Source organism: Callorhinchus milii, unplaced genomic scaffold (genome assembly GCF_018977255.1).
Source record: "Callorhinchus milii isolate IMCB2004 unplaced genomic scaffold, IMCB_Cmil_1.0 Scaffold14, whole genome shotgun sequence".
Classification (NCBI taxonomy): domain Eukaryota; kingdom Metazoa; phylum Chordata; class Chondrichthyes; order Chimaeriformes; family Callorhinchidae; genus Callorhinchus; species Callorhinchus milii.
This window is the reverse complement of record NW_024704755.1, coordinates 17085363-17101382: the sequence shown is the minus strand read 5'-3', so window position 1 is coordinate 17101382 and position 16020 is coordinate 17085363. Positions and strand designations below refer to the sequence as shown.

At 44.8% G+C, this 16020-nt stretch overlaps 1 protein-coding gene across 4 annotated transcripts in view; it reads right to left on the bottom strand.

The window, feature by feature from the left end:
- Window positions 1–16020, bottom strand: part of st3gal2 (ST3 beta-galactoside alpha-2,3-sialyltransferase 2) — a 116217-nt gene that overhangs the window by 5030 nt on the left and 95167 nt on the right. For all 4 annotated transcript variants that reach the window (XM_042340547.1, XM_007905828.2, XM_007905829.2 and 1 more), the window contains 2 exons: window positions 3597–3776; window positions 551–596 (listed from right to left, as the gene is read on the bottom strand). In XM_042340547.1, the coding sequence (XP_042196481.1) occupies window positions 551–596; window positions 3597–3776 (226 nt within the window). The remainder of the gene's footprint in view (window positions 1–550; window positions 597–3596; window positions 3777–16020) is intronic.

Genomic DNA, 16020 nt, shown 5'->3' with positions numbered 1-16020 from the left:
TCAGATTACCACAGCACAGCAACGTCACCCTGCCCTCTCATATACAAAGTTCTCGCACATTGAATAGATGAAGTTACAAATAGCCAAACAATCATAAGGACTGGTTTAATTTGCCTATCGATTACAGCCCCTTCATATCCAGGCTTTCAACTCTTTCATTCAGACTCTGTATGTCCCCTTACCCCTCACAAAGCTGAGTTGCTGCAGCATGCATTAAGCTATGAGAACTTTTAATATCTCTGTATCATTCTCACAAGATGTCAGGATTGCAACCATGGGTCCTCAATACACTTGGCTCCAGCTAACTCCCCATGCACTAAAAATACCCAACACCAAAATAATACCTGGCAAAATCTCCAGACACAATAAACATCTGGTATAAAACACCAGGCATACAAAAGTAAATGACAACACCAAAATAATAATCAGCATTAAATCCCAGACGCACCATTAAACAGTAGACATGCTGAAATAAATACCCAACACTCCAAAATAAACACCCAGCCCACTGAAATAAATACCCAGTGAGTTAGATGTGACTTGGACTCACCTTGTCTTTGTCCACGCGTAGAAATTGTTTGACCGGTGCATACGTGCTGCAATGAGAGGCACAGGTGGGTTAGAGGAGGCTGGTCAGACAGGGGTGGGGTAACTGCATGGATGAGCAGATGTGTGTGTGTAAGTGGTCGCTCAGGATAAATCGTAGAAATTGCTGTAACTGGAAAAGTATTAGTTTGCTGCACAGCTGTTCAAAGTCGTCACTTGTAGAAATTATGGTCCAGACTGAAGTGAAACCAGACAGGACTCAGTACACTGCCAAAATGCCTATTAGACATCAAGGTTACACAAACATCACAATCCTCTCTGTACTGCTGAGTCGGCAGGGAATGGATGTTCTCTGCGGAGAGAAGAAAGCCAAGATTGATTGATACAGTTGATGGATTCTTTGGGGATTAGGGAGTATTTCCATTGAACTTTTTCCAGCAGATATGTTCTGTGTGGCTGTGGAGGGATTAACTGAATAACCCTTTCCTGTTCTCTTTATGCTCATATTTCCTATGCCATAATGTGATGGTTCTAGCACATCACCAGGACTAATAGAGGCTCTCTCTTTCGGTTTAATACAGTCAATCCTTTTTACAGTATACCCTGTGAAGAGCTTTGAGACGTCTTGATGACGTGATAAGGCACTATATCAAATGCAACGATTTTTATTATTATAAATTGGACTTTCTTACAGACTGAACTCAGAACCTGTGGGGCAAGGGAGGAGAAAACGTCTCTGTTCCTGATTGCTACCAGCTGGCAAGGGTATTTGTGTGTGTGTGTGTGTATGTGTGGCAAGTGAGCAAGATTTAGATTGGATTTATTCTGCAAAGTCAGATAGCCCTTCGACACTCAATATCTAGCTCACACATCATCCCTCCTCATTGACAAGCCAGTCTCATTCTCTCGAACAGCTCTGCAGTAGGGAACGGACGTGCTGAAATGCTGACTCACAGAGCTGGCCTTACTGCACTCCTCCAGCCAGTCAGCTTCACTACACAATGCCAGCACAGACTTTCCACAGCAGGAAGCATGTGGTTAACCATTCATGCTAAATGTTACAAGGGAGGTTGTAAATTCCACTCTTAATGAAAAAGGAGGCTGTAGTGGATTGCCAGCTCATTTAGTTACAATGAGTTAGTTCCTTGAGGAAGATGTCTTGGCCAGCAATCCCCCAGATAAAGTGAAGACATTCACTTTGTGGCTGTCTGTGGAACGTTGTGAATTGGCTGCTGCGTTCACCTACAAATTAGTTACTCGACTTTATAGTATATCCAGTAAAGCACTTTGAGACGTCCTGCAGAAATCCACCAAAGGTGTTGCATCAAATGCAAGGATGTTTTAAAATATGTGTCACGAGTAAAAAAAAGTTCGGAGTCAAGTTTGAATGAGAAAATCGAATGGTTTTTATGCAGAAATGTTGGGACAATGAAGGGCTTGTTTAAAATCACTGTGAGAAAAGGTCCTGCTACCCAACTCTAAGGGGATTGTGAAGATTAAGGGTCACTATTTAATAATCTGTTTGTTCTCAGTGTGTGTGTCATTGACTCAGCAACTTTTGGTTGGTCGGGGTATTAAGGGATACAGGGAGAAAACGGGAAATCGGATTTGAAATTCTAGTAAAGATATAGATCAGCCATGATCTAATTAAATGGCGGAACAGGCTCAACGGGCTGAATGTCAAACTCCTGTTCATATGTTCCTATTCCAAACCGACTCACGAGATAAATGGTGAAATTGAGCTGTACCTTTCCATGATCAAACACTAGATAATAACAACTTGCATTTATACAGTGCCCTTTACACGAGGTAGCGTCCCAGAGCGCTTATTAAATAATAATAATCCCTTATCGCACCATTCAGATGTCTCAAAGCCCTTCACACATTACACTGTAAAGGAATTGACTGTATATTTTGTGGCCGAATGTTTTAATGGGGAATCTCAGTGACTGCATCCCCTTTTATTCTGTGCGTTGGTCTTTCACGTGCTTGTGAAATTCTGTACCTTTTCTTAAGGGTAAACCGTGTGGGAACTGAGTGAGTGTAGGCCAGATGCCATTGCCTCACGCGGGGCTTTGTCACAGCCGCAGTGTTATAGTCCTTGTCCAATCCGCCCACTTCGGATGGTCTTGAAAATTCCCGTCAGCAGATTAGAATTGCTCAGGGTGGCACCTGGGTCAAGACAGTAACATGATGTGACACTTACGGAGTGCTCGGAAGTGGGTCCGAGGAGCTTTGGGGAGTCCAGGCACTGAGTCCTCAGTGTGAGGAGCGGAGTAACGCACTCAGTCACTTCAGCAGACATGCCAGCAACTGGTTTTGCAGTGGGATGAATTGGGGAAATCTGTATTGCCTGGTGAGATGATGACTGGTCAAAATCCTGTGTCCCGTACTTGTTCATGCTCTGCCTGTACTGCGCATGCAGACTTCAACATTTCAGCTGTTAGCGCGCAAGACTGGCTCCCACCATTGTTTCACGTGGAGACTGGCTGGAGGGGTGTAGTAAGGCTAGCTCTGTCAGTCAGCATTTCAGCACATCCGCTCCCTACTGCAAAACCGTGTGAGCTGCTTTCAGGCCAGTGAGTGCGCATGAGACGAAGGACCCCCTGCGCTCACCAGCTCAATCAGCTGACGTTCTGATCTCTCTCAGCCCCTTCGCCCCCCTTCCCCCCCGCGCTGCTGTGCTTGATGATGTTGGTATTACACGTCTGGTGTTCCAGGCAGCTGTGAGTAACAAGGCTTTGACCTGGTAGCTGGTAAGTGCAGTGTGGTTGGCACGTTACGAGATACGAGGTAATGAATACAACTAATGCAGATAAATTTAAGTAGATTTAATAGGTAATTGAACGGGACTCGGTGGATATACGACTTAGGCAATTATACAATTCAAACAGATAAGACTTTTGCAAATTTTACTCTAATGGAAACCAAGGGGACCCGAAAAATGATTTGGGAGAAATATACCCTAAGATGAGTTCCAACAAAACTACATTCTCTGCACAACAGAAACCTCTCCCCTCAGAGCACTGAAAAGGAGGTTGAGTACTTACAATCGGATCTGACCCGTTGAGAGAGCGCTAGTAATCCACAGCAGGTCCAGTATCTTGAAGGGGACCAAAACAAAGCTGACGTTGGCTGGGAGATTTTTGGCACTCTCTGGGTACATGAAATGGTGAGTTGTGCGCCTGCCCACATCTGCCTCAAAGCCCACTGTTGGAGCTTGGTTCAATCTGGAAAAAAAAGCAACAGCCTCTGATTTTACTGCATTTTAGGTGTACATAATCCACATGGTGTTCCACCCACAAAACACACAGTAACTACACTTCCTGTGAAGCGCTTTGAGGCGTCGCGACGACGTGATAAGGCGTTATATTAAATACAAGGATTGTTATTATTATGGCATTGAAGTTAATAATAATCCTGGCATTTGATACAGCTTTCAGTACCTCCAGCTTCGATTATTCCAATGCCCTTCTCGCTGAACTCCTCAGCTCCACTATCCGCAAAATCCAACCAATTCAGAACTCCACCGCCGTATACTCATTTGCTCTAAATCCTAACCCCCTTCACCCCAGTCCTCTCCAGGCTCCACTGGCTCCCTATCACAGAATGCATCGACTTTGATCCTCTCAACTCCTCTACAAATCCCTTAATGCCCTGACACCTGCCTACCTTTCCATTTCACCCACAAATTACACAATGTCGCTTTTCCGGGTGTAAGAATTTCTAGGGGTAATAAAATAATAATAATTTGGTCAGTCAATCCAGGACTGTTTGTGGGACACTGCTGTGCACTATTGGCTGCCGCGTTTCACCTACAAAATGTACAGTTACTGCACTTTACAATATATTTTGCACTTTGAGACGCTCAATGGCGTGATATGGCTCTGTCTCAAATGCAAGGATTATTATTATTATTTCCAACCTGTTTACTCCCCACTCCACCACCAGAGCCAGCCAGTCGCCTTGGTTCAGCTGGCTCCGGCCTCCTGCTTGTCCTTCGTCCCCCTCCACTCCACAATCGGCGGGTGTGCTTTCAAACACTATGCCCCTAAAGTTTGGAGCTCTCTCCCTCAATCCCTCCACCTTGCCCCCCTCCTGCCCCTTTTTCCGATCACGATTAAGACCTTCCTCTTTGACCATGCTTACGGTCACCCCCCCTCCTTCCCCAAGCTCTGCCACATAGATTTTGGATGTGAATCGAGGGGTGCAATAGGTGTGGTGGGGCTGTGCCCTGACCAGCAAGCCACCAAATAAAATTATTTGGACTAAAGTGCCGTTTTGCATATTGTGAGAATTCTGGTGATCGCAAGGTCTGTTTTTTACTGTACAGAAACCATCAGAATGTATGATTAGACTACATTTAAACTCCCTGAAAGCCTTGATTAGGTTCCAAGCTGTTATTCTATATAGAAAAATCCCCAACCCCTCGATTAGATCGCAGTTTGTAACTTACTTTCAAGGATCCATCTCATACATAAAACAATCCCCGCCTGATTAAATTGCAGCCGGTGATTCATTTTAGGATATCCACTGAGTCACTTGGTCATTCACTTACTTCACTTATTTCATAGCTGTTTGTGAGACATTCACAAAACGGCTGTCACATTCACCCACAAAATACACAGTCACTATACTTCACAGTAAATTCTGTAAAGTGTTTTTACAAGCCTCAATGTTTCTGGGGTCAACCGGGTGTCTGACAGATGCAGAGACCCATCACATCACCATGCTTAAGGGTATCCAAACCCAACGGAGAATTCCATGCATCCCACCCACCTACACATGAAAATCCCAGAGATAGATTGTTGGACCGGAATGCGCTCTCCCTCCAAGTCTCGACAATATGATAAGGCGCTGTATCAAATGCACGGATTATTACTGTGTGAGTATCTATTCCCTTGTAACAGTTTCTACCTTGTAACTCGTTGCTAAATATCCAGCCACAAGCCTTATTGGATCAGAATCAAGTTGTTATACAATTGTACCTTTAAAACATTTAAGCTAAGTCTCCTGATAAAGGCAGACAGGTATAACAGAATGGAGATTGCACTGTGATATTTGCCCATGTTCCCTGACACCAAGAAGAACAAATGAACACGACACAATCCTATTGCTAATAGACAGGAAAGGATTTCTCTTGCAAAAGAATTGCACTGAGCAATTTACCTTTCAATTTACTGCTCTACATTGGACTATTCCGCTCGTTGCCATGGAAACCTCTCATATGGGAAATTATTCTTGAGCATGCGAAGGTCGTTCTTTATTTACTTTCAGCAGAGAATCTTTTTAAGGGATATTTATATCAGGCCTGGAGAGAACCATTTCCATCTGCCCCCTTTACTCCACCTGTTTCACACGTTGTCAGCCTCTACACATTTCCACTGCCATTCAAAGGCTGGGAAAAGTTTCTAATGTACCTCTGGGCATCTATCCATCTGGTTGCATCTGTGCTTTACTAGAATTTAGGCTCACAAGCTATGAGCCACAGCTTGTAAAAGGATCAATATGGTTTTATCAATCAGCGTTATTGTAATGCAGCATTTTGTTTGGTGGGAGGGTCAGATTCATGCAGAAACCCATCATCGTGCTTAAGAGGATCCAAACCAAACTGAGAATTCCATGGATCCCACCTACACATGGAAATCCCAGATATGGTTTATTGGAATGGAATGTGACTCTTTCCCTCGAGACTCGCATCTTGTTTACCTAATTCTGGAGAGTATAAATGGAATCTTGTTGTTGTATAAGGTGCAGATTGGCAAGAGCCAAGGCTTTGAGGACCTCTGAGTGCGCTTTGGGGTAACTGCTGGAGTCTAACCAACTAAAACCGCATTGATATTGCTGTCCGGCAAGCTTTCCTGCTGCTTGCAACAACAACAACAAGATTCCATTTATAAAGCGCCTTTCACGTCAGGAGGACGTCCCAAGGCGCTGCACAGTTGGGTCATGACCCGAGCAGGGGGGAAATGGTCAGGGTGAGGGGAGGGAAGGGAGGGAGAGAGGAGGGGGGAAATGGTCAGGGTGAGGGGAGGGAAGGGAGGGAGCGAGGAGGGGGGAAATGGTGAGGGGAGGGAGCGAGCAGGGGGTAGAGAGTCGAGAGGGGAGCTGAAGGCTCGGTCAAAGAGAAAGGTTTTGAGACCGGCCTTGAAGGAGGAGAGGGAGGAAGCGGCGAAGGCACTGGGGATGGAGTTCCAGAGCCTCGGGGCTGAGAGATGCAATGCAGCTTCAAAGCCTTGATAAACCGAATGGCCAAATTCTGTGCTGTATCATTGCACGATTCATGCTCCAAGGCACTCCAGGGTGGGTCGGCTTAGGAAATGCCAGGCTGAGCACTGCCAGGAGATTCTCAGCACGCAAACTGATATCCGTGGAATCAGTCATCCAACCCTTTTCCTTCCTTGTGTTACTCTCTGTCACTTGATCTCCACCAGGCTGCGCCAGCCGGGGGCAGATGGTACTGCCCTGCCTCTTTGTCAAAAAGATTGTGGGTTCAAGCCCTGTATTGAGACTTTATGAGTTCACAGTCCAGGCTGGCACTCCAGCATTGTTGGAAGTGCCTTCCTTCAGCTGAGAGATGAAACTGAGATCCAATCTGCTTGTTCTTATGAATGGTAAAGATCCTGTGGCATTGTTTGAAAAGAGAAGCGAGTTTCTCCCGGTGTCCTGGCAAACAATCCCCCGGATAAAATTGATTATTTCACCCACAAAGATATACAGTCAGTATATTTACAGTACAGTGTATTCTGTGAAGCGCTTTGAGACATCTCAATGAGGTGATAAGGCGCTACATCAAATGCAAGGATTATTATTATTATCATTCTTGTGGGACTTCGTGGAGTCCTGTAGCTCAGTGGTGACCTGAGTTCAATTCCAGGCAGAGGGCGAAACCTTGGGCAAGTTTTCTTACTCCACACAGAGCCTAATAATAATCCTCCAAAAACCAAAAAACAATAATAAATTGGTCATTTTCAATCTACGACTGTTTGTGGGACATTGCTGTGCGCAATTGGCTGCCGCGTTCGCCCACAAATATACAGTCAATTCACTTTACAGTGTGTTCTGTGAAGCGCTTTGGGAAGTCCTCCCGACGTGAAAAGCGCTATATCAAATGCAAGGATTATTATTATTTGCAGTTTGCAAACTAGCTGTAACACTGGCCAAGAAAACAATCACTACACTTAATAGCAATTCCCTGTGAAGCTTCAACGTATTTTGATGTAATGTAAGAATTATGATCACCTCTGCTGCAGATCTTGTTTTTCTACTAAGTGTCTCACCTGCAGCACAAGAATATTATTCTCTAAGATTACATGTACTCTGACAGATCTGTAGACATCCCTCTGTCTCACCCTCATTCTGTACAGAGAAGGCAACCAGCATATCATGTCACTGTGCACAATGCTCTGTACCTGGAGAGCAGACACATCCCTCACATGCAGGGTTCCCATTAACTAAAAATCACTGTACATCATGTAACTTAATGCAGTCCAGTCAGAAAGGTTTTTATCTGGGAATGAGAAACTATTTCATTCAGCCAGATGAGCATGAGGTGTAGCATTGCATTGATTTGCAGTGTGTAGCTTGGGCTGCAGACAGCAGCCAACTAGTTCTGTCTGCAATAAATCACAACTCAGCCTCCATAGACCTGCTGGCAAATAGATCACAGTGAATGTCATGAGGGTCATTAGAGGTGCAATTAATCCCAAACAATTGCAGGCAATGCCTTTGGGATATCATCTCTGTGCTCCACCCATCAATTTTGCCTTATTGACTCAATCTCAGGAACATTTCCTCCTGGACAGATGGAGTACAAGGCAGGGAGTCCGTTTTTATATTAGCTAGCAATTGTTGACAGAAAAAAGACCGTTTCACTGTTATTTGGGGATTAGAGAATAGGTTTGTATTATTTCTCCATCTTATTCTGGACTCACAGTGTACATTAGACAAGCCAGTCAGAGCTGGGATTGACAGGGTTTGTGTTAGAACAAACAGAGATAGAGGAGACTGTGCTGTGCTTTTTAAAGAATATAATAATAATAATCCTTGCATTTGATATAGCAACTTATCACGTCTTCAAGACGTCTCAAAGCGCTTCACAGAATATGCTGTAAAGTGTGGTGACTGTATATTTTGTAGACGAATCGCGGCAGCCAATTGCGCACAACAGTGTCCCACAAACAGTCGTGGATATATCAGTGAATCCAGGATCTGATGAGAGAAAGCGACGTATCAAGCAAAGATTGGTTAAACTGTGAGAGAATGCAACACCAACACTGTCTCCATTAACTCCAGGACTCGGAACGCTGATATATAATGTCCTGGGAAAGGACTTGAATCACGATGACCTTGGATCGGTACAACAACAACTTGCATTTATATAGTGCCCCTCACGCAGGGTAGAACCCAGAGCGCTTGTAGTGACTGTGCATTTGTAGACATGTTTCTAACAACTTTTTGAGAACTTCGGGAAATCAGGTTCCAAGTTTAGACGAGACGTTAGAATTTTTTCAGATCCTTAATTTCATGTCTTAAAAGTAAAAGTTGAATTTGGGGGGTGAGATAGGGAGACACAAAAAGAAATTGCAGCGTATGCGAAAACTAGTCAAAACGTTTTAGAAGTGGGAAGATTTACATTTATGAAATGTTGTTAGCAGGTCTGTTTAAGAAATCAGTTGATGTCATTGGGGGAACAGTAGGATGTGTATCGTGGAAGGGCACAGTCAAGTGGTTCCAAAGGGCTTTATTTTGAATCTCTTGAGTGATCTTTGCGCTTTGCGACATCTCGACAACATGATAAGACGCTGTATCAAACGCAACGATTATTATTATTATCCTTTGAAGTTTAACTTTACAACGTCAAAGTTTCCTCTGTACTGGCTTGGCGTGAGGCAAGTGTGGAGTACTGCCCTTTAAAACTACATTCTCCTCACTTGTAATCATGCCCTGTAGGACTGCCTTCGAGCCACTGTGATTTAATGTTCCGTTAAACACTTCCATTAACCCTCCCAAACTGCCCACCACAATCAACTTCAGTGAGAGAGCAGGAACCCACAGCGTAAACTCACTGCACCACTGAAAACTCTCTCCAGGCGCAGCCCTTGTTAGTAAAGTCAAATCTATTGCATTCCTGGATTCTTTGTTACATTCAAGTGCACGCTGTGCAATCTCACCCCTCCACCAACAACCTGAACTGAGGTGAAGCCAGAACCCTCCCAAACCGAACAGATGGTGGGTAGGGGGGGGAACCAGTGGGTTGGGGCAGATCAAATGGAGTCCTGTAGCTCAGTGGTTAGAGCACTCGCTTTGCAAGTGAGAGACCTGAGTTCAATTCCAGGCAGAGGGCGAAACCTTGGGCAAGTTTCCTTACTCCACACAGAGCCTAATAATAATCCTCCAAAACCAAAAACAATAATAAATTGGTCATTTTCAATCTACGACTGTTTGTGGGACATTGCTGTGCGCAATTGGCTGCCGCGTTCACCCACAAATATACAGTCAATTCACTTTACAGTGTGTTCTGTGAAGCGCTTTGGGACGTCCTCCCAACGTGAAAAGCGCTATATCAAATGCAAGGATTATTATTATTATTATTAAATGATCCCTGAGGAGATGAGAAGATGGTGAGGATTTCTATAGAAGAAATTTTCACAGAGGGAGGTTAACAATATGGAACGTCTCACCATCAATGGCTGTGCATGTAGACACCAGCACCAGCACATTCACTACACGTCGGTTCATCAAAACTCAACTCACGCCTTCAAAAAAGTAATTACCGACCCTTCTATACAATTGTTCTGTTTACTTTGTGACACTCATTTGACCAGACAAGATCATGTCAACAGGGAAATGAAACCCGTGGCAAGACCATTTGTTTTGTTGATCGCTATTTCTTCCTTTGGTTCATTGGACATCAGAATGTTGGCTATGCTCCAGCCCCATTTCACTGTTTCATTTCACAGTACAAACACACCACGATGAATGGCCTTCTGTAAGTTTTCTAGAATACTGTTCATGATCAGCGCTTCTGACGTCCTCCCAGCATGAAAGGTGCTATATGTAAATGTTTCTGATTGTTAGTGAAGGTTTTGCAAGCCTATAATAATCATAATGATACCAACAACAATAATATTAATAAGACTTGCATGTGATTTAGCGCTTTATATCGTTGAGACATCTCAATGCTCTTCACAGAATATAATAATAATCCTTGGATTTGATATAGCGCCTTATCATCTCTTTGAATATACTGTAAAGTGGAGTGACTGTATATTTGGTGGGTGAACCACAGCAGCCAATTGCACACAGCAGCATCCCACAAAGTGAACTCAGTGACCACATTTTTTTGGGAGTGATTATTACCCCCAGAAAGTGATACATCAATCGACTAACAACCGGGTCCCTACTTACTACTAAGTAAACAACAACAACAACAACAACAAGATTCCATTTATAAAGCGCCTTTCACGTCAGGAGGACGTCCCAAGGCGCTGCGAGAGGCCAGAGGCCTGTGGAGTAACAAAACTTGTCTAAGGTTTCGAACCCGGGTCCTCTTGCTTGCGAGGTGAGCGCACTAACCAATTACGCTACTGGACACAACCACGCTCCCAATGCAACTGTTACCATCGCTGACTGTGCTACTGATGTGATATTCCAACATCCTACAACTGGAGTTAGGTCGCAGGGGTAGAAATATAAACTGTATCAGTATAGAGCTGATAGTCTGGAACAATAAGGATCAAATGGGCTGAACGGCCTTGTTCATCCCAGCCTCTTGTATGATTGGTGTAAAATATCTTAATACTTTTAGTGTCAGACCTTCTCCCTGTCCAGTCCAGTCACGTTTCTCCAGCCCAGGTGTCACTTCCTCACAAACAGCAATTACTCTGGTTTCATGCTCAAAATCTATGTCAAGATTTTACATCCACATCATCCTTGACCATCATTAATCTCTGGATTCTAAAGACCTGGAATCCACCACCCCCCACCTCCCCCACACACCCACTTTCCTTCCTTGAGTGAAACCAATTAATCTCTGAGCTTCTGATAACTGCGAGCCTAAGTCTCAGAATCATCTTGGTTGCTACTCTCTAATCCTCTCTAATGCTTCAATGTCCATTTTGAGAGGCAGATTCTCAAACAGCCCAAGAATAAACTATCACATCGCTTTAATAAGGTCCTCCGATTTCACGGCAGGGGGATTTATGCTCTTCAATCCGTGTATGATTTGAAGCGGGTGAGAAGTGCTTATTTGAGCTATGATAATATTCTGGTTTCACTGAGCAGAGGGACTGTGTTGGTTTTATGCTCACTGGCCAGAACCAAATGTAAGCCTGAAACAATAATAATCCTTGCCTTTGATATAGTGCCTTATCATATCTCAAAGCGCTTCACAAATATACTGTAAAGTGAATGAACTGCCTGTATATTTTGTAGGTGGAATGCAGCAGCTAATTGTGCACAGCAGTGTCACACAAACCTTTGTGGATTGAGTGCTGAAATTTATTATTTATTGTTTTAAAGGGATGATTTCCCCGGGAAAGCGATCTGCCAATCAACTAACTACCGGGTTCCTACAGAGGTAAACAGAGGCGTGTGGAGCAAGCAAACTTGCCCAACGTTTCGCCCTGCCGGGAATCTATCCCAGGTCCTCTCTCTTGTGAGGCGAGTGCTCTAACCACTGAGCTACAGGTCTCCACACGTGTGTTGATCACACAAGAAAATGTTTGAACGTTCTGAGTGCTGTACTGTGAAGGAGGCGGGGAAAGAGCCATGTTCTCCTTCTTGCTCGTCTGTCAATCCCAGAAGATGCTGAATCTCAGTTACAGTGAGCTTTCAACCTTCAAATCAAATCCTGTCTCTTTCATTCCCTCAATTGTGTGTGTCTTTCGCTCTGGGGGTGAGGGACTGCTGATACCTTTGATGCTTTTCTGTTCAAAGCCAAACTACAAAGCAGAACCATAGCGGGGGATTGGGATGAGCCTCGTGACTTCAGAGCTTAATTTTCATAGGAAAGAATTGTGTTAACATTTTACATGACATTCATATTCAGAGTTAGGCTAGAAGGGTGGGTAAGTGAGTGAGAGAGAGACACACACACAGCTGATTTGACTGAGGTATTTACAACAATGAAACGGATCGACAGGCTTGACGATTCTTCATTTAGCAGAGGAATCTATTACACAGGAAATCAAAAAACAACTGTGCTCCAGGGTAGTATGGGGTTAGCAAAATAGTGAGGTATCAGTAATAAAAGATCTGCCAAAATCTAATAAAGTGGTGGAGCTGAATGGTCTACTCCTATTCCTGTTCGCTTATGTTCCTAAAACAAAGGGAAATAAATGAATAAAAGGCTAAGTGTACAAGGGAGTGGTTTTCCAACCCGCTGCCCTTCAGAGAGAACAGGCTTCTTGTTCCATCGGGTTTCACAGATCAGATGTGTGCTGGTTCCAACCTAACAAGTGAGCTGGAGTTCATTCAATCAGTCTTCACTGGAGTCAGGCCAAGGTTTGAGAAGGCTCCAACACCTCTATTTTACGACTTCCTATTGGAATCAGGATATGTTCACAAGGAGCTTTATTTAGATCTAGATGCCAGAGGCGAAAGTATTGGATTGTAGCCCAGTCACCCCAGTCAATCCGCTAGCTAAACACATGCACGGTGTCTCTCAGGGTTGATGCAAAATCTAAATGATTAATGTCCAAGCTGCTTGTCTGGCTCCTGGGCCAGGCAGGTGTACAGGACTCCAGGGCACTGCTGATTACAGATCAGCCAGCCTGGGTCATCAGCAGGACTTGGCAAGGCAGATTGGTCACAAGGGAAAGGGACTGAGCTCCTATTAACCCTGCAGCCAAAGCCCTAAGGGGTAGGGTGGTCTTTGCTGGACAAGCAACGGGAAAGCTTATCAGACAGTGCTATCAATGGCAAACTTTGTGGTTTTAGCTGGTTAGACTCCAGCAGTTACCCCAACGCACACTCTGGAGTCCCCAAATCTTGGCTCTTGCCAACCTGCATCCAATATTCTCTAGAATTATGAATTCCCGGCACCTCCCTCCCTGTACTGTCACGCACCAGGCTTCGGGACCACATCACTCCCACCCTCGCTCGCCTCCACTGGCTCCCCATCCCCCAGAGGATCGAATTCAAGATCCTCATCTTCAACTACAAGGCCATTCATGGCCTCACTCCCTCCTACCTCTCCGACCTACTTACCTGCCCGTACCCTCCGTTCCTCTGGCTCCGGTCTGCTCCACATCCCCCGCCCCAACCACCCTACCATCGGTGGCCGGGCCTTCAGCCTCTCAGCCCCGAGGCTCTGGAACTCCATCCCCCAGTGCCTTCGCCTTTGCTTCCTCCCTTTCCTCCTTCAAGGCCGGTCTCAAGACCTTTCTCTTCAACAGTGCCTTCAGCTCCCCTCTCGACTCTCTACCCCCTCCTCGCCCCTTCCCTTCCCCTGACCATTTCCCCGCTGCTCGGGTCCTGACCCAACTGTCCAGCGCCTTGGGACGTCCTCCCGACGTGAAAGGCGCTCTATAAATGAAATCTTGTCGTTGTTGTTGTTATAGACCACAAGCCTGGTATATCTAGATGATCAGTGGTGGTTCTGTGCTTTAAACCAACTCAGACAAACAGGTAAAATGGCTTGCGTCTTTGAGGCAGCTGGTAATAATTTAGAACTATTTGAGCTGTCAAGCGCACTCTGGCACACATAGTGCAGCCCCTTTATAATAACAATAATCCTAAAACTGTACAGCACAAAAAGAGGCCATTCGGCCCATCGAGTCTGTGCAGCTCTTTGAATAGAGCAATTAATGTCAATCCCACTCCCCGGCCCTTTCACCATAACCTGCAAACCCGTCCTCCTCAAATACCCGTCCATCACGTTTTTAAAAGTAGTTATCGAATTGGCCTCCACTGCCCTTCCAGGCAATGCGTTCCAGATTCAAACAACTCGCTGCGTGAAGAAATTTCTTCTCACCTCCCCTCGGCTTCTTTTAGATACTGTTTTGAATCTGTGACCTCGAGTCACCGACACACCCACCAGTGGGAACAGTTTTTCCCTTTCTAACCTATCAAATCCCCACATGATTTTGAAGACCTCTATCAGGTCTCCTCGTAACCTTCTCTGCTCCAATGAGAATAATCCCGGCCTCTCCAGCCTTTCCTCATAATCAAGGTCCCTCATTCCTGGTACCATCCTCGTAAATCCCCTCTGTACCCTTTCTAATGCCTTAACATCCTTCCTATAGTGCGGTGCCCAGAACTGGGCACAGTATTCCAACTGAAGCCTAACCAGTGTTTATATGGGTTAATCATCACCTCCTGACTCTTGTACTCTGTGCCCTTATTTATAAAGCCTTGTATCCCATATGCCCTTTTGACAGCGTTATCTCCCTGTCCTGCCACCTTCAAGGATTCGTTTACCTGCATCCCCAGGTCTCGCTGTTCTTTTACCCCCTTAAGATTGTATTACCGCCTATATTGCCCCTCATTCTTTCTACCAAAATGCATTACTTTGCATTTCTCCACATTGAAACTCATCTGCCATGTGTCGCCCATTTTACCATCTGTCTATGTCCTCCTGCAGTCGGCTCCTCTCCTTCTCACTGTTTACCCCCTCCCTAACTTTGTGTCGTCCACAAACTTGGAAATGGTACTTGCTATACCCAAGTCCAGATCATTTATGTATATTAAGAAGAGCAGTGGTCCTAATACCGATCGCTGGGGGACGCCACTGTACACTTCCTTCCAGTCAGAAAAGCAGCCGTTCACCACAACTCTCTGCTTTCTGTCTCCCAGTCAGTTCTGGCTCCGCTGCCACTGTCCCTTTTATACCATGGGCTTCTATCTTTCTTACAAGTCTTTTATGTGGCACTTTGTCAAATGCCTTTTGAAAGTCCGTATAAACTACATCAATCCACCGTCTCCATTACCTCATCGAAAAATTCTATTAGATTTGTTAGACAAGATTTGCCTTTAACAAATCCATGTTGGCTGTCCTTAATTAACCCATATTCTTCTAAGTGAAGATTTATTCTGTCCCGGGTTATAGTCTCCAGGAGTTTCCCCGCTACTGATGTTAGGCTGACTGGCCTGGAGTTCCCAGGTTTGTCCTTCTGTCCCTTTTTGTACAGGGCAGTCCCATTGGCCACTCTCCAGTCCTCGGGCACCACTCTTGTGTCCAACAAAGATTAAAAAATCTTTACATTTGATACAATATTTTTCATGTCAGGATGATATCTCAAAGGAGTTCACAGGGTATAATGTAAAATGTAGTGACTGTGTATTCTGGAAGCAAACTCAGTTTGGGTCATAAACTCACTGCTCAGAGCTTCTGCATTGTGATGTCTTCTCAGAGGAGGGTCCAGCATGGAAGGTTTGACTCACAAGCTCAAAGTATAACACAAGTCAGAGGCACTCTGGAGATGAAAAGCGCTATGTCAAATGCACAGATTATTATTATTATTGTTATTA